This window comes from Vicugna pacos, chromosome 13 (genome assembly GCF_048564905.1).
Source record: "Vicugna pacos chromosome 13, VicPac4, whole genome shotgun sequence".
In the NCBI taxonomy this organism is placed as follows: Eukaryota; Metazoa; Chordata; class Mammalia; order Artiodactyla; family Camelidae; genus Vicugna; species Vicugna pacos.
Genome location: NC_132999.1, coordinates 54966966 through 54987247, shown reverse-complemented (window position 1 = coordinate 54987247; position 20282 = coordinate 54966966). Strand labels below are relative to the sequence as shown.

The following is a 20282-nucleotide window of genomic DNA, read 5'->3' as shown; positions in this document are numbered from 1 at the left end:
CCTCCTCCAGCCCCCAACCCCCCGCCTCTGCTCCCTCGGTTTTAACGGGCAGTTCAAATTCCACCCCCCCCCAAAAGCGAGGTGAGCCAGGGATTAGAAAAGAGGGAGAAAATATTCGTTGGAGATTTCTTTTCGTTATTGGTCCTCGGCTCTCTTGCTCCCTGGCCCCCTTCCCTCCTCATGAATAAAAGAAAAGTCCGAACCTATCAGATCTCGTTCGCTGCCTCCTCCTCCGCGTACTCCAGTGAGCACTTTTGCACAACTTACCCAGTGGATCACTCGCCCCCTCGCTTTCCCTCTTCTCTTCCCAACCCCGTCACCCCTTGTCGCCTCCTCTCAAGCCCCGAAACTGGAGAGGCACCTTCTTCCCTCCCCAAGTCTCCTGAGGGGCGGGGGAGGTGAAAGCTGGTGTGTAAGGGAGTAGCGAGCGTGGTCGCAGAAAGAAGGCGTGGAGAGTAGTCGGAGAGGAGAGGGAGGGGAGTGAGAGCGAGAGAATAAATATATAAATAAATACGAAAAAGAAATCCACTCCGCAGCCTCTCGGCTCAGAAACTTTGGCCGGGAGCGCCAGAGCGCGTCGCCTGCCAGTCCGAGGCGGGGGCCCTGACTCGGGCAGCGTACTCCAGCCCCGCGCCGCAGCCTGGCCTCATCTCCCGGTTCTGCCCGGCGCATCCGCCCGCACAACTTCTAGCCGAGCGGAGCGGGCAGAGGCGGCCTTGGGGTTGGTGTGTTTGTTTGTTTGAACTTCCTTGTCGCCACCTTCCCTCCCCCCAACCTCCGCCCCCACCTCACCCCCCTCCCCAGCTTCTGGACGCGACTGACTGCAGCCGGGGGTGGGGGGTGGGGGTAGGGAGTGTTCGCGGAGGGGAGGGGGAAGACGTTAAAAAAAAAAAAAAGAAGAAGAAGAAGAAAGAAAGAGATCGCAGCAGGGGTAAAGGGAGCGGACGGGAAGCGATTTTTGCCGACTCTGGATTCGTCCCCGGCGTGCGCAAGAATGGCGGCCCTTCCCGGCACTGTACCGAGGATGATGCGGCCGGCTCCCGGGCAGAACTATCCCCGCACGGGATTTCCTCTGGAAGGTAAGAGCGCCTGGGCTTGCCTCTCCTCCCTCCTCCGCCAGGACCTCGAGGTCCTTGGAGAAGTGGCGATCTCCACGGGGTGGCTGCGGCGCCAGCGGCAGCAGGGGTGTCCCCTTCTCTTCGGGGTGCAAGTCCGGGCGCCAGACCCAGGAAGTTTCTGGGACCGACACTTGTCCGTTTTCGCGTAGGTTTTACTGACCCGCGCGGCCTCAGCTTCACAGGTTCTGGCCTTTACCCCCAGGTCTAAACTCCGAGTAGATTTCGGCTCCTAGTCAATTTCAAGTCTTGGTGAATTTCAGCTCATTCCACTATTTTTAGATACTTTTCCCCTGACTTTCTCGCTCTCTGCGTTCGCCAGCTACACGCTTTCTACTCTTGTTTTGAATTATTTTTACCCCTAAGATGGTCTTTCAATCCCCTTTATTTCGAAATACTAGCAATGTGTGATATTTTACATGTTTAAACTAGGACAGAAATTCCCGGTTTGGGGTTTGGAAACAAACTAATTTGAAATAATAAATAGTAACAATTTACCCCCAAAAACTTTTAACTTGGGCTCCTGAACTTTGGAAATCTCCCAGGAGAAACCTCAAGACGGCAAGAGGGCACCGAAATGTCCAGACAAGGGAAAAGTGTTAATTTTGTAAGGTGTCCTCCCGGAATATCCAACACCCGGGGTGAGCAGAAAGGACGGGTGGTGAACCCGTTCCCGGCTCGAGGAAGGGCTGGGAGCGCACCGCCATGACCCTTTCCTGCGTTTTTGTTTTGTTTTCTTTTTAAAATAATGAAAAGCCTTCAACCTGTCAACTGAGGGATCACTTGGCTTCTAGGGATAGGTAGCCCAGGGTTTGAGAGAGAAGTGGTTAGAAATAGGTGCGACTTTTATTTTTAAATTACTCTTCTTGTAAATTGTATGAGTCCCTTGTGCGTGAGGGAGGGGAGAGAAGGCAGGGAGGAGATGGATGGGCAGGCAGCCTGAGATCTGGGGAGGAGGGGGTCCCTCTGGCAGCTAGACGGCGCGGGTCTCTGAATTAGACAGAGGCGAAGAGAGTGGCTCCGTGATCAAGTGCGCGCGAGCAACCACGCAGGCGGGAGATCGCACAAGCCCGGGGATTTGCCGTAGCACTCTCCTGTGGCGAATGCAAGTGAAACAGGCGGCCGAGGACGCACAGCGGATTAGGACAATATTTGCCCAACATGACGAAGAATACTGAGGAGAGCCGAGTGCCGGTCGCTAAAGAGGCTCTTGAATATAAAGTTGGGCGCTCGAGAGCTCTCGAGCGCTAATGGCATATCCCGCCACGGAGACCGAGTGACTCTGACTTGGCGACGCACGATTTCTGATTAAATCCGAGGGTGGTTTCAGACACCTACTTTTACAGAGAAGGGTGGGGGGACCGGTCGAGGAAAGGAGGAGGCGGTAGGAACGGCTCAGCAGCCCGAGCCCCTTCTCGCCTCCTCCCTTCCAATTATACTGTCAGCTCCCTCTACTCGGGCGGCTGTGAAATCGTTCTAATCTGCCAGATCTCCGCAGCCGCCGAGTCCCCAAATCGGGGGATCGAGGCCGGATTAGTGCACCGGGTATCCCCCAACCTTCTGGGAGGAAATTGTGTGGACTTTGCTTTAAGGCTTTCCAGGCGTTCTCCTCTCCCCAGCACACACCAGGGAAGGTTGTCTTCCTGGTTCCCAAAGTCATCCACACCCAGGGACTCTGGCCCATCTGTATACCAGACTCTCTGAACCTGCAGAGATGGTTCATGGATTTTTGAGGCCAAACAGGCATTTGATTTAGGATCTTGCTGACAATTGAACATGTCCCCAAATCATCCCAAAACGAAATTAGAACTCTGAGAGGGGCTGGAAGGAAGGAGAGGCCCTCAAGAGACAGCCAGGTGCCCCCAGAGGCAGCGGCCAACGGCATTATATTGCCGGTCCCTCTGCTGTGCCTCGGCTGTTCAGTTACGGGTGGGACAGTTCTGCTGCCCAAGCCAGGGCTGTAAATACAAGTAATCAACCAGCCCCTTCTTGACCCCAATAGAATGCATCAGTCTTGACCACTTAGAGCATGGAACTGACCAGATGGGCCACATCTTACCTGTTATTGGCTTTTCTAATAGGCAGGTGGGCCTACCACCCAAGCTGCATCCTGGGCAACAGAGAGCCTTTGGTCCCAGAATCTCCAGGCTCCACCAGACTCTAGGTTCTGTCCTCTCATCTCTCTCTCCTTCCCCTTCTCAGAGGCTTCGGACCCCCCTGGTGTGTTCTCTTTCCACAGTGTGGCAGGACTGGGGACACGTAAACATCTGGGGGGACTCCTGCAGCCATCTGTCCCCCCTCTCTCCATCCCCACCAGACCTTCTCTTGGCTTCATGAGTTTTTTTCCCCCTGAACTGCCACAGCTCCAAATGTGGGGAACACAGATCAGGAGTCTTGGGGCTCAAACAAAACTGGAGTCAAAAGGGCTGTACTCTTTATGTCCTCCCTGTCCTCACTCTGTGCCTCTCTCTTTCCTCATCTCCTCCTCCTTTCTCCAGTGTCCACCCCACTTGGCCAAGGCCGGGTCAATCAGCTTGGTGGGGTCTTCATCAACGGGCGACCTCTGCCTAACCACATCCGCCACAAGATAGTAGAGATGGCCCACCACGGCATCCGACCCTGTGTCATCTCCCGCCAGCTGCGTGTCTCCCACGGCTGTGTCTCCAAGATTCTCTGCCGCTACCAAGAGACTGGGTCCATCCGACCTGGGGCCATTGGCGGCAGCAAGCCCAGAGTGAGTGTCTCTGCCTCAGAGCTGGCAGCCAGCCTTCTCATGGTTAGGGGGTCCTGGCTTTAGGATTCCCTGTGTCATCCAGTGGCATCAGGGTGTCTATATGCTTCCATACAGTAGGAGTGTCCCCCAGCCCCAGACATCCCCCATTATTTGAATTTCTCAGGGATGGAGATCACTGAGGTTCAGATTGCCCAAGACTTTGAGGCCAGTGAGTCATTTCTGTGTTGTCCCTACCTCTGCCCAGATCCTTTATCACCATCCCAGACCACAGAAACTTCCCACAGTCTTGCTTGAAACAGTGAGGTGGGTCCTGGGGGTCCTAATTAGGTTTCCATTTTATTACCTATCACTATTCTATTCCACACCTCCCCACCCCCACCCCAACTGCCTTCCTGAGAGCCAGAAACAGGTCTCTTGGAAGGATAAACCAATCTCAGAATGGAAGCATGGTGACCAGAGCCACCAGCCTGGCCTGGGGCTCTTGGGAGGTTGATATTAAAAGTATCTCCCTCCCCCCACCCCATCTTTCCACTCCTACTCTCCCACCTCCACCTCTGAAGCAGGTGGCGACTCCGGATGTGGAGAAGAAGATTGAGGAGTACAAGAGGGAAAACCCAGGCATGTTCAGCTGGGAGATCCGAGACCGGCTGCTGAAGGATGGGCACTGTGACCGCAGCACCGTGCCCTCAGGTGAGAAGGCAGCTGAGCCAGCAGAGCTTGCCCGGAGTCCGGCCGGGACTCAGGGTGTGTGGGGCTGGAGGTGGGAGAGGATGGGGAGATGATGGATGACAGGTGACTTGAAGAAAAATTGGAAGGAAAAGAGCCAGAGTGCCCGTGAAGAGGGTGAGGGCACAGGAGGGAATCAAAATCGAAAGGAAGATGGGAAGAGGGAAGAAGGACAGAAAAGAAGTTGAGAAAGAAGGAGAAAGGGGGAGGAGGAAAGGAGTGAGAAAGGAAGGAAGAAAGAGAAGAAGGAAGGAAGGGAGGGAGGAAAGAAGGAAAGAAATGGGCAAAAAGTTATCCTATAAAGTTGGATAAGAGAAGCTCCCTTGGTGCCTTGTCAAAGCAGTGACTTAGAAAGGTGAATCCATCCTAGAAGGGTAGACCGTGGACTTCTTGGACTCCTTTCTCCAAGTCACCATTTCTGTTCTGTCGCTGCCACCAGCCATGAGTGAGTGGGTCGGCAAATATGGAGCCTCTGAACCATGCTGGCTGTGAAAGGGAAAGTGTCCTGGGTGTATATGTGTATGTACCTGAGCATTCAGGTGGGCAGGGCAGGGATGCACATCTGAGTGTGGGGACAGCAGCAGCAGGGGCTGGGGGGCCTCGGGGAGATCCTGGGGAGCTGGGTGTCAACGTGCATCTAGAGTGTGTGATAGTGTAAAGCCCAAGAGTGTGCAAGGATGTTGTATAGGAGTGCTCTAGGTGGGTGCCTCTGCCCCAGTCTTGCCACTGTGTGAGTGCCCCAGGTGTGCGTCACTCCGTGGGTGACTGTACTTGTGCCTCCCAGTAGGTGTAAATGCTGAAATGTGTGTTGGGAGGGAGCACGGATGGAAATCCTCATGGGTGTATTTAGAGGGGGAGTGGGCTTCGTGACTTCTCCCAGGGCCCCAGGTGGCTGCGCTCCCCAGCCCCAACGACTTATACTCGTTCTTTTGCCTTTGAATTTCTGAGGTTTAGTGAGTTCGATTAGCCGCGTGCTCAGAATCAAGTTCGGGAAGAAAGAGGAGGAGGACGAAGCGGACAAGAAGGAGGACGACGGCGAGAAGAAAGCCAAGCACAGCATCGATGGCATCCTGGGCGACAAAGGTAGGAAGCCGCCCCGGGGTCGGCGACGCCCGCGCCGCGCGTTTCCCACGCGCCAGGGTGCGGCGGACCAGGGGCTCGCCTCTGCCGCTCAGACGGGCGGACGGAACTTTATCGGGGCCTCTCGGGATGTGCAGAGAGCGCCCCCTCGGTGCGCCCCCCGGGCCGGGCGGGGCGCGGAGCCCGCGTTTCCGATGCGCCGCGGCGCTGGCCCAGACGGCCACCGCATCCCCGGGGAGCCTGCCGGCAGGTTGGTGCTCCGTGCGCCGCGGACTGCCTGCTCTAGCCGAGGACTCCGGGCCGGGCCGTGTGTCCTCCGGGGGCTGGCGTTTTGGCAGCTAGTCCCGGTGTCGATCTATTATTTATAGGAAACTTGGGCAGGTGGGCGGGGGCCGAGGAAGGAGGAGCCGGCCCTCCGCTCCCTAAATGAATTTGTTAACCAGACCCGCACACGCTCACTAAACGGTCCCTTGAAACCCCGCCTGACAGTTGACTGACCGCTGCAATCAATAAAAATTAGCGAAGGCCGCGTGGGCCGCTGCCTAATTCCCAGTCCCGCGATGCCAGGCCGAACAGAGACAGCGCGGAGGCAGGAAGGGACCGAGGGGTGCGCTTTCTAGGTGTTTTCCTCTTAGGCTGGCGCCGGTGAGGCCAGGAGTTGAGGCCAAGTTTCCAGATGCCCAGGATCAGAGGATCCCCTTGGGAGAGAGAGATTCAGGCTCCACACGCTTGCTTCCCGCTTTTAGCGCGGCTGCCGCGTGGGCTGGAGTCTGAGCCCCACGTCTGGCTTTTTCTAGAGATCAGGACGGAAGACATTTATGTTTCAAGCGCCTGCACGCCCAGGAAAGGAGACTATGCTTTTGTTTATTGACAGGGGAAGCTTCTGGAGAAGGGAAGCTTCTCACCACCACCCCCTCACCACCACTCCCCTCTCAGGTCTCTTTGAGACTTGGCAAGTGCATGTCAAGTTGGGATGTGGGAAAAGGAATAAAAATGGAAGACCGAAAGTCACAAAGACGGACCGGGAAAAGAAGCTAAGCCTCCAACACACAACGCAGGGAGGCAGCAGGCAGACAGGAAAGGCAGTGGCCATCATAATCTGAGAAAAAACCCAAAAACCACAGTGGCTTTGCAAAAAGTGAGGGAGTGTGCTGAACAGAAACTTGTGAAGAGCGCGTTTTGCCCGAGTTCCCTTCTAGAGGTTTCTCAAGGCACCCTTCTCCTCCAACTCCTAGCCTAGATCTCCCTCCAGCTTTCAGCAGTCTCTCCCAACCTTGAAGATGAACTTCACAGACAAAGCCCGCTTCCAAAGACAACTCCCAGCTAGGCCCAGCCCCCACAGGCCTGGTCTGAGGAGGGAGGATGGGGGGGCCAGGGCAGCCCAGTGTGAGAGCAGCCTGGAGCTGGGGAAGGGGCGGGCTATTGACATTCAGGGCCCCAAGTGGAGCCCAGTCCCACCGGGGACAAAAGGGCAGGGAAGAAAGGGAGCGGGCTGTGGCTGGCACCCCGCTGTGCTGGGCTTGCCGAAGGGCCTCAGGTCTGCAGCGGGAGGCGGCCCTGGGTTGCCCAGTGGCCCCAGGCTCGGCTGAGGCCCCGGGAATCCTTGTGGGGGAACCCACTCCTTGTTTCAATTCAGATTGGAAAGGGACTTGGACTTCTTTTTGTGGAGCGGGGGACACAGAACTTGAATAATCTTTCCTGGCCAAATACCGCACAGCAGACATAGCTTCTGAGAGGTACCCCGGGAGACAAGAAGGAGGTTTGCTTTTATTTGGAGAGACTTTGGGTAGGTGTGTGTGGCAGGAGTATGTCCAATTCAGTCTGTAATGAAGCACAATAGATACATTTCTTCTGAGGAAGAAGGAAAGGAGAGGAAGAGGATAGCAAATTTGGGGAGTTTGGAGATGCCTTTGGCTCAAAGGAGTCCAGGGGTTTCCATTGCTGATCTGGGTTTACAAAACCAGCCGACAGGCAACTTCGCTGGACAGAGGTTTTCCCCACAGTAGAACCAGGAAGCTCCAAATCTCCAAGCGTGTAATGAGGAGGCTGGCAGTTCCAGATGGGGAGGCTGAAAGTACATGTGCTAAATCTGGAGAGGAGTGGCAGAAATGAAAGTGGTGGCTCTGGTGTCCAGAAAGCACTGTGGTTTTTGAGTGACAGTGGGTGTGTTGGGCCCTGTGACTGGGAGCTGGATGGCTATGGAAGCCCATGTGTCTCTCGGTGTGGCTGCTTGCCCGCGGGCCTTTGGATCCAAGTGGCATGGATCGTGTTCCACGCAAGTGGGATTCTGTGTGGATGTGCAGCGTGATTATAGGTGGGTGTGAATGGGCAGTATGACAGTGGGGGTGAGAGAGGGTTGTCCTTCTGTCTGTGATTTGAGTACCTTGGCCAGTGGTGGGCGTTCCAGGGAACCACCCAGTGGGAACCTCTCATCTCTCTCCCAGGCCCCAGATAGCAGTTTCATGGCCAAGTTAAAGGTGGAAAGACATCCCCAGCCTCCAACAGAGTAAGCCAGGTGGGGAGAGGCAGAGATATCCCATGGGCAGAACAGGGGGAGGGGTGCACACCCACAAACTTTGTTTTGGCTTCTTGCTCCTGACAAATGCTTTCTCCGAGGGCTGCCCCTCTCATGGCGGGGAGCCGCCGAAGAAGGGGTTTAAGAGCTCGCCTCTTTAAGCGCTAAAGAGAGATCCCTCCCTGAGTCCGTTTTTTCCTATCGTCCGCTTGGCATTTAATAATGTTAAGACTTATTAGAGCTGGTAATGAAAACTGGGACTGCTGAATAGGAAACTGTGTTGGAGAGGGGTGTAATAGCTTCCAGGCATGGTAAGAAACTATTTATCCGCAATCAGTCCTCACTCTCAGAGTTTGAAGCACAAACGTTAAGTTGAAGGGTTTTAAAGCAGATTAAATTGAGCTTTTATTTCTGTGCACTTTCATCTCTGAACAGCTCACTCCTGCTCCCCTTGGGCTGATATTCATGAGGCTGTTCATAATTTTTTTTTTTTGCTCTTATCCTTGTTAAGACTGAGTTATTAGGATTGTTGGTTGTGAGAATTCTCAGACCGCTGTGGACAGGGGCTCTGGCCATACTCTACACACCTGGAAAAAGAAATGGACAGTTATTTGCCCTCATGCACTGGACTCTCTCCTCTGAGGATCAGGGGGGAGACAGGCCAGAGACCCAGCTAGGAAAAGATTTGAGGAGGGACGGGGAAGAAAAAGATTTTCCCAACCTGAGCCCAGGGAGACTCTTGTGGGAAATTTGATAGGGGTTTGCAAAGAGTCTAACCATTTCTCCGTGGGAGCTAGGGAATGCGTGTGAAGAAATCAGCAATAATTTAGAAAAGCAGTAACAACAGGAATAAACAGAGCACCAGGAGCCCCTTGCATCTGACAAAGCACAAGTTTAGGCTGAAACTGACCAGATCAGACTATTTTGGTTCCTTGGGTAGAAAGCCCAGCCGGGACACAGTTAATATGAAATAAAGGGGAAAGTCACAAGATTAAAAAGAAGAGTGTGCATTTTCCTCTGGGTGGGGGAGAAGTGGGGACGTCACAGTCCAGCGGAGAATTTGCTGACTTCCGGGCGTGAAAGAGGGCGTGTGTGAGAGGCAGGCTTGTGTTTCTTTGCATTTTTCCTTAATTTATTTTGAAAACAGCAAACTTACAGGTGTGGAGTGGGAAATGACGGAGGAGGATCGGAAAGGAGGGGAGAGCCCGAAGTGTCGGCTTTAGACGCTTGTAAAAGGAGGTGGGAAACAATTTAATTTGGCAGCAGCGATAGCTGCTAATGCGGTTTTCGGTCGTTTGCTACACTGGAGGAAGCTGTTTTGATTGTGTGTACAAGGACCTGCCAAATTTAATTAGGCTCCGGGGGAGCGAATGAATAGGGGAAGGGGGGCGCGGCTCTCCTCAGCCCACACCGTTGTTTCGGCTTCACACCTGGAAGGGGCATTGTTTACTGGGTAGGCGAGAACGGGGACTGGGAGGGGAGGGGCCCTCAGGGAGAGGGGCCTTGGAAGAGGGAGCGAGGGAGGGGTCGAAGACAGTCCATTTATCAAGAAACAATCTGCATTGACTTAAACCAACAAGTTCCCTCCTCTGTAAATGTGTGTTTAGAGAAAGGTAATTGACACTCCACCAAATCAAAGGATTACCCCGGGTTGGCAATCTAATCAAACAGAGTCCAGGCGGGATTTGAGGCTGTTCAGAGTGGGATCAGCTTCGCATAATGGGGGCTCGGAGGAAGATGGGAGGGTGTCAGGCAATTCCCCGGCTTTAGGCAGCGCTCGGCGGTGGATATTCAGTGAGACCAGAGGGGGAGAGGGAGGGGGCGAGGGCGCCGCCGCGCCTGGGTGGTGGGGGGATGGGGTGAACGGAGAGGGTGTGTGTGTGGGGGGGGATATCCCGGCGGAGGGGGCTCCGGGCGAGGGGGCGAACCCACACTGGGCTGACAAGACTCCCCCTTTCTTTCCTTCATTCCCCCCAACCGAAGAAGAGAGAGGGGGTGGAGGAAGCTGAGACTAACGAAGAACAACAATGAGATAACTATTACAAAGGCGAACACTGGCGCGCGCTCGCTCGCTCGCAGCCCCAGAACCCGCGGTAAATAAACAAAGTCGGCAAACTGTTTGCCAGATAAACTCGTGCCTAAATCGAGTGTGACGGGCAAGGAGAGAAGAGACAGAAGGAGATAAGGTTGGAGGGGGAATGAACGAACATAATCTAATAGAAGACATTTAGAAAACAAACTTTAAACAAGGGAGAACAGGCGAGCGGAGGGTAATTATCCGCCCCAGAGAGCCAGGGACGCCTTTGGGGGGCTGCGGGTGGGGTCTCGGGGACAGGAGCCGCCGAAGAGCCGAGCGTTGGGGAGGAGGGGTGCCTCTGGGACTCCACGGGGAACCAGGAGAGGGTCCCCGGGGCACGCGAGGGAAGGGCTCTGCTCCCAGATTGAGGCTCCCCAACGGCCCCAGACTCCCGAACGCATTTCTTAACAGGGTGGGGTCCCTGCTGCGAGGGCGTGCGGGTTTTCTGTTCACCTCCGGGCAAGCACCGCCACACACCGGCTGTTCGCAGGCGTCTGTACCTAAAAGACTCGTGTGCACGGCCCAGCCGTTAAAGGAATTAGATATTTACCAGTTTGAAATAAGCCTGGCTAAGAAGAAGAGAGAAGAGAGAGAGACATTGAAAAGATGAGGCTAGGGGAAGACTTCAAACGAATTCATCATTTGGAATGGTGGAAGGGAGATTTACCAGACAGTATTGGGAAGTTATTTAGATATTAATAACACATTTTCCTGAGGCGCGACCACGGCAGCCATCTGCGCTGCTCTCCGAGCTATTTGGCTGGGTGAAATATGGGCGTCTCAAATGTTGGGAAGAGATAACGCAATCAGGCTAACCCTGGTCCTAAGACGGCATCGCAGCGTTAAACCCGGATTAACCTCCCCCCTCCTACCTCCGCGGCCCCCTCCCCTTTAACAGCTTTCCAAATTTTTCAGTGGAATTTACATGGAAGGATTTAAAAGCACATATAACAGTAGCCTTAAAGCAGTAAGGTGATTATTTGAGCTTTTCTTTTTTTTCTTCCTAAAGAATATCTTTCTGAAAATGATAGTTGTCACACACTACATTTTATATAAATAATATTATATACAAACATATTTTTCTATATAGGGAGAGAGGACTCAGCAAATGAGATTTCCTTCTAGGTTGCCTCTTTGGAGTTTTTATTTGCCATCATCAGCAAAGTTGATGAAGCTTCATTCCTAATGGGCACCTAACCATACAAACATGAAACGTACAAGACCCCTGGCTCTGGCCCTGGAAGCGCATAGTCTAAAGCCAGACAGAACTCACACCACAGAATAGACAGTGCCTAGAGAGGGGAAGCCTTCCTGTGACTAAGAACACAGAAGAGACACCCCAAAGGGGAGGTTCTCCAGGGCCTTTGGGGCCTTGAAGGCCTTGACTTGGGGGGGGGGGCTGCACATTCCAGGGATTCCAGAAAAATAGCTTGTCTCCCTCTCCCACTCCAGACTAATGAGGTAATTAGGAAACCCAGTTGGGGATGGGGATGAGACGGGATTGGAAGGTTGGGACGTCCCCTTCAGTTTTTGCGGTCCTACGCCTTCCTTCTTCTTCCCCCCTTCCCCCAGCTCTGGCTGAAAGAGGGAAAGGTGGAAATGGGGTCAACGCTTTCTGACCTGCTCTGGAGCGATTGGCCCCGGCTGGGGTCGGGCAGGGGGAGGGAGGGAACTTGCCTTCCCAAATCGAATCAAGGCAGAACGGTGACCTAAGGGGGAAACTTCCCCATTAGTAGATAGATCTCTCCAGAACTTCAAACAAAGTGGGGGGAAGGGAGAGGGGAGGCAGGGAAGGAGTCTGGAGAGAGCTGCGGAGGGAACGAGAGAAAGCGAAGGGGAGGGGCCTGGAGGAGGAAGAGAAGGGGTCGAGGGCAAAGGGGAGGTGGGGGCCAAAGGAAGGGGTGTAGGAAAGGAGATGCTAAAGGGGAGTGGGCTGCACTTGGAACTTCAGCCCCGGGGGAGAGGAAGAGCGTCTCTGGCCGCTGCAGCCTAAAGAGGGGTGAGGAGAAGTTGTGTGCACCCCAAGTCACGCTCGGGATAGGCTCCTACAGCATTCCTGGGCGCCTTGGGCGCTCGTGTCTAGCCTTCCGATGCGCAGCTAAGTGAGGGTGGGTTGCCAGGGGTCGGGGAGCCCTGCGAGCCTGCTGCGGATGAATTGGTCCGACTTCCCTGAGACCGCGTGGGTCAGCTCGTGGACCTTTCCAAGATTCGGCCGCCCAAGCCCTGGGGTTGCACAGGGCCTGAGTCCGGGTCGAGACCAAGGGAGGGATGGGCAGAGGCCGGGGAGACACAGAGCCACAGAGTGGGGACGACAGAGAGTCATAAAGGAGGGGACGAGCGTCAGGAGAGAGAGCGAGCGCGCGCACGAGAAAATTCAGAGTGAGAAAGACCCAGCGCGGGACAAGAGAACCTGCCTAGAGCATTTGAAAACGCTGAGAAACGCGCACGGGCTGAGGGAGGCGCAGAACAGCAGGGAGAAAGACAAAGAGGCGCAGAGTCACCGAAAGGCTGGGCTGGGACGGGCAGATCAGGAGAGACCGCGGGACCCGGAGACAGCCCGCGGGAGAGCGCGGGCGGAGAGGGCGAGCGCGCAAAGCCGGGCGGCGGCGGGAGGCGGGCGAGCCGCTGTCCTCCTTTTGATCCTCCGCGGCTTCCCCTTATCAGAAGCGCTTTCGGTGACACTGGCACAAAGGCAGTTCATCATATTACAGCGCGGCCCGGCGGCTCGCTGCGATCCCGCCGCTTAATTAGAAGCGAGCGAGTCGGGCCGGCTGGGCGGGAGGGAGGCCGACCTCGAGGCGGGGGCCCGGGCTCCACGCTCAGACCCGGGCGCTGGAAAGCGGCCTGGCCCCGTCGGGACTGGGAGCAAGGTGGGGGCGGAGAATCCTTATTCATAGCGTCGTTAAGTAAACAGCCTAGTCCGGGTTTCACTGCCCGGAGAGTGAGGCTCCCGCCTTCTGGCTTTTAGCGGCCGCGCCTTCCAAGTTCTCAGCTTTGGGAAGGGATGGCGCGCAGGCGACCATCCCACTCCCCCGCTTCGGACCCTACAGACTGGAGAGTGAGTAAGGGTGAAGTTACAACACTGCGCGAGCTGACAGCTTCAGACAGCTCTGAATCCAATTCACACCCACCAGTTCCTGGTGCCTCCGATGGCCTGCTCTCCCAATCTCCAGTTGAATCTAGCAGGAGGAGTCCAGGAGGGGCAGAGTCCTTGCCGTGGGCCCAGGAAGTAAGGGTGCTGCCATCAATCCCGCTCCCAACTTGCTAGCAATGCAATGTTGAACAACCCTCTCAGCCCCTCTGGGTCTCAGTTTCCTTCCATGACAGACCAGAGAATTGCACTAAGACAAAATTCTAAGAAATTGGTCATTCACAGAGGTTCATAGAGGAAGAATTTTACAGACAGTATAAAGTGGTCTCTGGGCTTCTGGAGGCCATACCCTCATTAAGAATTTCACATACACGTGTTTCCTGGTGACTCCAGTATTCCTGAAGGAGACTCTGATTCCAGGAGCAGGAGCCCAGGAGGAGGAGATGGATGGTGGAAGGGGCTGGGTGGGGGAAGAGGTGGGCTTGAGAGCCTGCCCCTGTCTGGCCTTTGCTGATCCTCTCCTTTCCAAAACAGAGGCAGCAGATCCCACCTTCCCACCCAACTTTGGATGGTTGGAGGGGGTCCTTAATGAGGTTGTTATATGCAGAGGTAAGCACAAATGCTGTGCCAGCCTTTTTTTCAGAAAGAAAGGGAGGGAGGGAGGGGGAAAAGAAAAGAAAAGGAAAAAAGAAAGAAGGTGAGAGAGAGAGAGAAAGAGAGAGAGAAAAAGAAAGAAAAAGAAAGAAAAAGAAATGTTCTTAGGGGATGAATTTCTTCACTCATTCTGCAAAAATTTCTTGAGCACCTACTATGTGCCAGGCATCGTGTTAAGTGCCCAGGAATACCCAAGACTTCAAGAAGGGTCCCTGCCTTCGTGGAGTTCTGAGCCAGGTGGTGGAGACAGAAAATTAAAAGCCTGCGATAAACAGTCGTGCTTCAGTGAACGTGTTTGTGTGAGTGTTTACCTACATCTCCCTGTGCTCCCACCTCCTTGCCAGGCAACCTGTGTATGTCTGGGTGTTTGTGAATGCTGGGAGAGGGGGTGAAGTGTTGTGTCTGTGGTGGTTCTAGGTATGAACACAACAGCAGAATGTGTTTGGGCCTTTTCTGAATTTGGCAGGCAACCGCCAACCTGATCTCAGGAGGCGCAGGCATCGGCTAGAGCCTGGAAGCGCAGCGGGTTCGAGCTTGAGGAGGAGGGAGGAGCAGTCAGGCCGCGGGGCTCCCCAGCCTCTGGCCTTCACTGCACTCTTTGTCTGACAGAAGATCAAAGAGGCCCCCAGATCCGAACAGAAAAGGGGGTGGGGCATCGACTGGAGAAGTAGCTTGGAAAACTCTCCCCAGAACTTTTCTGGGGTCCTTTCCGTGGGACCCAGACCCAACAGAGCCCCAGCCGAGTGGGCAGCCACATTTCCGCGGGGCCCTCACACGATCCCAAGACTCCACGAGGGCACGCGGTGACAGGTGGAAAGGGACCACTAAGGCTTCGGGTTTGAATTCAGATTGCGAGTCACTAGGTGACTGGGGAAGGCGGAGAGGGGCAACATTCCGGCAGAGTTTCGTGGGGTGTATGTGTATTTGGGTGCTGTGTTGTATATACTTTTTCGTGGAGATGGGCTCCAGTCCTCCTGTACCCTGGAAACTTGTCCTAGAAGTCCGCACGGGATTTACCTGGACTGTGTAGGCAAGAAAATCAGATTCAAGCTCAAGTTCTTCTCTAAAGCACAACTTTGAGGTTGGGAGGGGTCAGGAGGAGTCCTAAAGAACCTTCTAGAACTCTTTTGGTCCCAGTGAAAGCCTGCAGATGCGCCTCTATCTCCCGAGCTCCCTTGTAACCACGGACACAACTGACTGCTGGTCCAGCTGCAGAACCAGAAGCTGAGCCCTGAATTTGCACTTAGCATCTCCCCACCCCCCACCCCAGATCCTCAACTTTACAGGTTTTTCTCCACGCCTGGACTTTTTGAGCTTGGATTCACCCTTCAGAGGGTCAAAAACTCCAACAGAAAAAAAGAGATTCCAATGTATGTGTGTGGGAGACAGGGTGCAGCTAGGAGAAACCCCTTTCTTCTGTTGCTTTTTGCACCCCCCCTAAGTTCTATCTCTACCCCCTCCTCTGTTCTCCCTCCAGCAGCCTGCAAATTCTAAAATTCAAAAATCTCTGCACCCCCCCCCATCTCGTGATGGCGGAAGATTCTGAATTATGGCGCCAGCATTTCTGGGATTTATTGAAGGTCCTAGGAGTGAACCCTAAGGAAAGAGGCTCTGGAACTTTTTTTAATAGTGGGACTGAGCTTCCCTCCCTCGGGGGGGGGGTGTCGAATTGTGTTCGGGTTGGGACTTCCCTTTAGATGGCCTGTACTGGCAGGCGACAAGAGATGTAGCTGGTGGGCCATGGGCGATTACTGCAGTAAATGCTCCTGAGCATCTCCTCGTGAAAAATAAAACACAAAAACAAAAGCCCTTTTCCCCTCCTGGCTCCCAGGTGAGCTTGAATGCTGGGACCCCATCTCCTAGTGTGGAGCCTTGCATCACTGACTTCCAGTGCCCGAGCCTCAATTTCCCCATCTGACTAGTGGGGATGAGAGCCCCTCCCCACCTCCCGCGGCGGGAGGAAATAAGGGCCAGGAAAGGCTCTTTGGAAACCGGTCAGCGAGTCCGAGGAGGGGGAGAGGGAGGCTGCGAGAGTTTCTCCTCCGCCCAGCCGCCCCCTCCTCCCAGCGCCCTCTCGGCACAGTCCCCGCTCGCGCCTCAATGGCCACTTTAGAAATACAAACAACTTTAGAAATAAAGTAACCAAACCCCCGAAAGGGGCTTTGAAGGGGCGAATGCCTGGTGGCGCTTTACTATGGTGTGGGCCGAGGCCCCGGCCTAATCCCGCTTTCATTTTCACCGACGGCCGCGGGGGAAGCGCTCCCGGCCTCCTGGCCCCTCAGGAGGCTGATTAGGCCACAAAGAGCCCCCATTATCCCGAGAAGAAAACCGGGGGGCGGCGCGGGGCGGGGGAGCGGGGGGAGCGGCCCGCCCGAGCCCGGGCTATTGACTTAGTGGATGAAGTCAAGAGCGGGCACGCTGGGAGCCCGGGAGGGGGAGGGGACGGGGACCGGAGCGGGTGGGGAGGGGGCTGGCCCCGCGCGGGAAGGGGCGGGGAGACGGAACAAAACAGGACGCACAAAACCCCACAACAAAACCGAGCTCCGGACCAGGGGAAGCCGGGCCCTGTGGGCTGCGACTGCCGAGCTTCTGCCGGGTCAGCTGCCCACGGCGGCCCACGGAGGTGGAGGGGGGGGGTCGCCAAGGAGCCTGGAGTCGGTGGCTTTCTTGGGAGGGGGTGGTAGAGGAAAGGAGAAAGTTAGAGCCCTCGAAGCAGGCGTGTCTGTCGGTCGCTAAGCGCCCTCGGGCCATCCTTTCTGCGTCTGTGAACCCCAGAGTTGGGGCCAGAACCCCCCCACCCCCCCACCCCCGCCAAAGCCATCCCCAGCCGCGTCCACCTGCCGGTCTGTGATCAGTGATGTCTGGTGAACAGAGGCCGCTCCTCTGAGATGCTCTAGAGGAGGCGCCTGAGTGTGGGGCGGGGAGGGAGGAATGAAGGAGAAAAGCCTGAGTCTGAAGGATCTGGGTAGCTGAGTGAGGTCCCCTGAGAGCCTCAGTGTCCCCATTTGCAAATGGCCCTGTGGGTGACAACTTCAAAGTGCCTTGGGAAGAGTCAACAGTATAATTACATAAAGCACAAGACAAACTGGGAGACTGAATAAATATTACTGTCCAATCCCTTTCACCTCCTCTTCTCCAAGACCTCTTTCAATCCAGAGCCCAGCTCCTGTGACTTTAAAAATAATAGGGGCTGTAAATCTACAAGGGACCACCGTATTTGGGCTGGGGTGGGGTCGGATGGGAGCAGGTGCTCAGCCATGTGCCAATAAATAGTATTCTTCCTTAAGTGAAAGAGATCAGTGTGCCCTGTGGGCAGCTCCTCATTCAACAGAGGCCAAGGGGAGAAGGCGGAAACTAACAGAACCCAGCAGCCCCTTAGATGGGTGGGCGGACTCTCTTCCCCTAGTGAGTTGCGTTCTCTCCTTCCCTCCCCCATAAAGGCTTTGGCTGGCAGGGTGGGGAGGTGGGGCTGAGCACCACATGGTGATTGAAGGAGATGGTGGAAGTGTCTCCCAGGTGTAAAGGAGAGAGGTGAAGGTGACACAGACCCCCAATCACATCCCCTCCTCAACCATAGCTGCTTCCGCCTTGAAGTAGTGTATGTCCGGTCCCTGACCCAAATGACTTGGAAGTGCTTCGAAGGCATCTTGGCTGTTCATCCTTTCATCCCACAACAATGTATGAAGCCCTTCTTTTTTTGTGGGCTGCTCTGGGGATGATAGCACCAGAGCCTCAGTCGAGGACTCCCCACGGCTGAGTTAAGGAGCTAAGACTTATTTCAAGGGCAGGCGAGCCAAGGCAGAGGGTTGGACTGAGCAGAGAATGTACTGGAAGGTGTGAAGAGACACCTGGGATGATAATGCTGTGACATGGGCGTGGGAGGGAGAACAGAGGACCAGTGGAGAGATTTTAGGAGAAGGCGGCCCCAGCCCGAGATGGAGAGGAGGGGAGAAGCAGTTGTTCCCAGATTCTTGCCACCTGATGCCCAGGTGTGCTGAGCCCAGGGCTGGCTAGGTCGATTAAAGGGACCCTGGAGTTCCTCTCCAAGCTGAGACCCCAAAGGGTAAGACAGAGTTGAACAGGCCTTAGAGGTCATCTGGCCAGTTTACAGATGGAAAAGCTGAAGTCCAGAGGGCGTGGCATGATTGTGCCCCCCAAAGGGAAAAATAACCCTGGTCCCCTGGCAGGTGTGCCCTGAAAGGAGTAAAATAAGCTGGTTGAAGCAGGAATTTGAAAGCTTGGGATGGGGGCCTTTCCCATCCCTTCAATCCATCACCTTTGTATTTAAGTGATACGTGCTTTTAAGTTCCATTTTGGAGGGGGAAACTGAGGCACAGAGAGATTAGGAAGGAAGTAGGGAGAGGGGGATTCTCTCCTGATAGGGTTTGCAGGACCCTGATACCTTCACCCCGAGAAACCTGAAGGGCACAAATCAAGCTGCGCTTCTCGCCACATCTGAACAATGCAGCCCTCAGCACCCTCCCCATCCCTCGTGAACCCTAGGTCCTGGGGAGATGATGATTTAAGCTGGTACCCTCACTGCCACCCATGAATACCTACTGGGAATCTTGAGACTTGACAGATGCCCCAGATTTGGCCCTCTGAAGGTCTGTTCATCTTCCTGGGAAGAGTCCTTGTAGCAGCAAGAAAAGATGAAGCCGCAAGGGGAAGTAACCACATATCTTGGTTGGGTTGGAATTCAGCTCCTTCTGTGGCCCCATAAAGAGGCCTTGATTTCAGCGCTAACTGCTGTGTGACTCCGGACGGGCCACTTAGTCTCTCCGGTTCTTGTCCCTTTGTCTGAACAATGGCAGGTCACAATCAGCCGGTGGTTTTCAAACTGTGTTCCGTGGAGCCTTGGTGTTCTGAGCAGAAGTTTCAGGGGTGATGCAGCAGGTGAGGCTTCTTCAAGCTCTGATGCTCTGGCATGTCTGCATTGGAAGGGAAGAGGTCAAAACCAGCGCTGTTCCCCCATTGACAGAGGAATCTCTGGTGAGACAGAGCTTTGTCCTAAGGAGGAGTCAGGGCTACCTCATCTCGGTGGCTACTTTGAAGGAGGGGAGGAGGGAGAAGCTCTGTTTACGCCTGGAATCAGAGCCCCAGGCTGTGGTTATTGGTCTTCAGAGATAAGCTGATATTTCTTATCTGGTGACAAATGGCTCCCCTCCTCTTCTGTTCCCCTGATTAGGGAACTTTCTCTCCTGGCTGGGAGGTCTCTCTGGCAAGAGCTAGGCTGGTCTCTACAGTGGGATTTACCTTTTAAGTCCCTGCCCAGCTTCCTGTGTGACCAGGGGGAGGCAGTTACCCTCTCTGTGCTTCATTGGGGTACTGGTGATGTGGCTGGGTGGCAGCACCATCCTGGCTTAGTCCTGGGAGGACTCAATGCCGAGTGGAGGAGATGAAAAAATCCACAGGCCAGGAGAGCAGAAGATGTGCCGCAGAATCATCCAGGTGTTTTTGCAAAGCCTACACACTTGGGCACTTTCTTGATTTGGGATATCTGAGGGGAGTGGCTTTTGGGTAAGCTGTCCTGGCCACCTGAGTTGAGAGCTGCTGATCTAGTGCAACTCCCTGTTTCACAGTTGGAGAAACTGGGGCCCAGAGAGGGGAAGGGACTTGTTCCTTGTTGCACAGAAAATAGAGAACAGGGTCAGAACAGGGACCGATCACCAGACTGTTAAATCAGGCACCATGAATGGAACCTTCTTCCAAAGTCACTGAGTCCCTTGCCTTTTATTAGTGTCACTGGCCCCTATCAAGGGTATAATCTGCCAGGGCACCATGCCTGTCCTGCTGTCCCCAGCTCCTGCCCACACCACAAGGATGGCCTCCAGACACTCACTTTCGTCTCAGCTCTGGGTCCTCAGCCGTTACATCCAAAGGCAGCCACACTGGGCCACAAAGGAGCTCTGGGTTCGAAATCAGTGAGACCCAGGTGCAGCCTTCCTGTGCTGTGTCCCCTGAGCAAGTTGCTTCACCTCTTTGAGCCTTAGTTTTCTCATCCATCCAGTGGAGATTAAAAATTACAAAAGGAGCAAATGAGTGAAAACACAGAAAAGGTGGCCGGCACCTAGGGAGCGTGCGACTGAAATGAGATAAAACACCTGGAAGTAATTTGTGTGGCATAGAGGCTCTGTGATGGTTTCTAAGAAGAGGGTTTCCCAAGTCAAACGCCCATTGTTTTATCAGGGGCTCTGAAATATATATGCAGATCTCTTTTCACGTGAGTTTGAAAGAGATAGTATGAAAGTAACATATGCTTGTAAAATTTCAAATCAGACAAAGGTATA

At 54.5% G+C, this 20282-nt stretch overlaps 1 protein-coding gene across 3 annotated transcripts in view; it reads left to right on the top strand.

Annotated features, from left to right (window-relative positions):
- The first annotated feature begins 900 nt into the window (after positions 1–900).
- Positions 901–20282, top strand: part of PAX7 (paired box 7) — a 97303-nt gene continuing 77921 nt past the window's right edge. For 2 of the 3 annotated variants that reach the window (XM_006196707.3, XM_072975843.1), the window contains exons 1-4: positions 995–1079; positions 3614–3849; positions 4410–4539; positions 5530–5658. In XM_006196707.3, coding sequence (XP_006196769.1) covers positions 995–1079; positions 3614–3849; positions 4410–4539; positions 5530–5658 — 580 coding nt within the window. Of the gene's footprint in view, positions 1080–3613; positions 3850–4409; positions 4540–5523; positions 5659–20282 lie in introns of all 3 variants that reach the window. The other variant, XM_006196706.3, reaches the window with a different exon arrangement.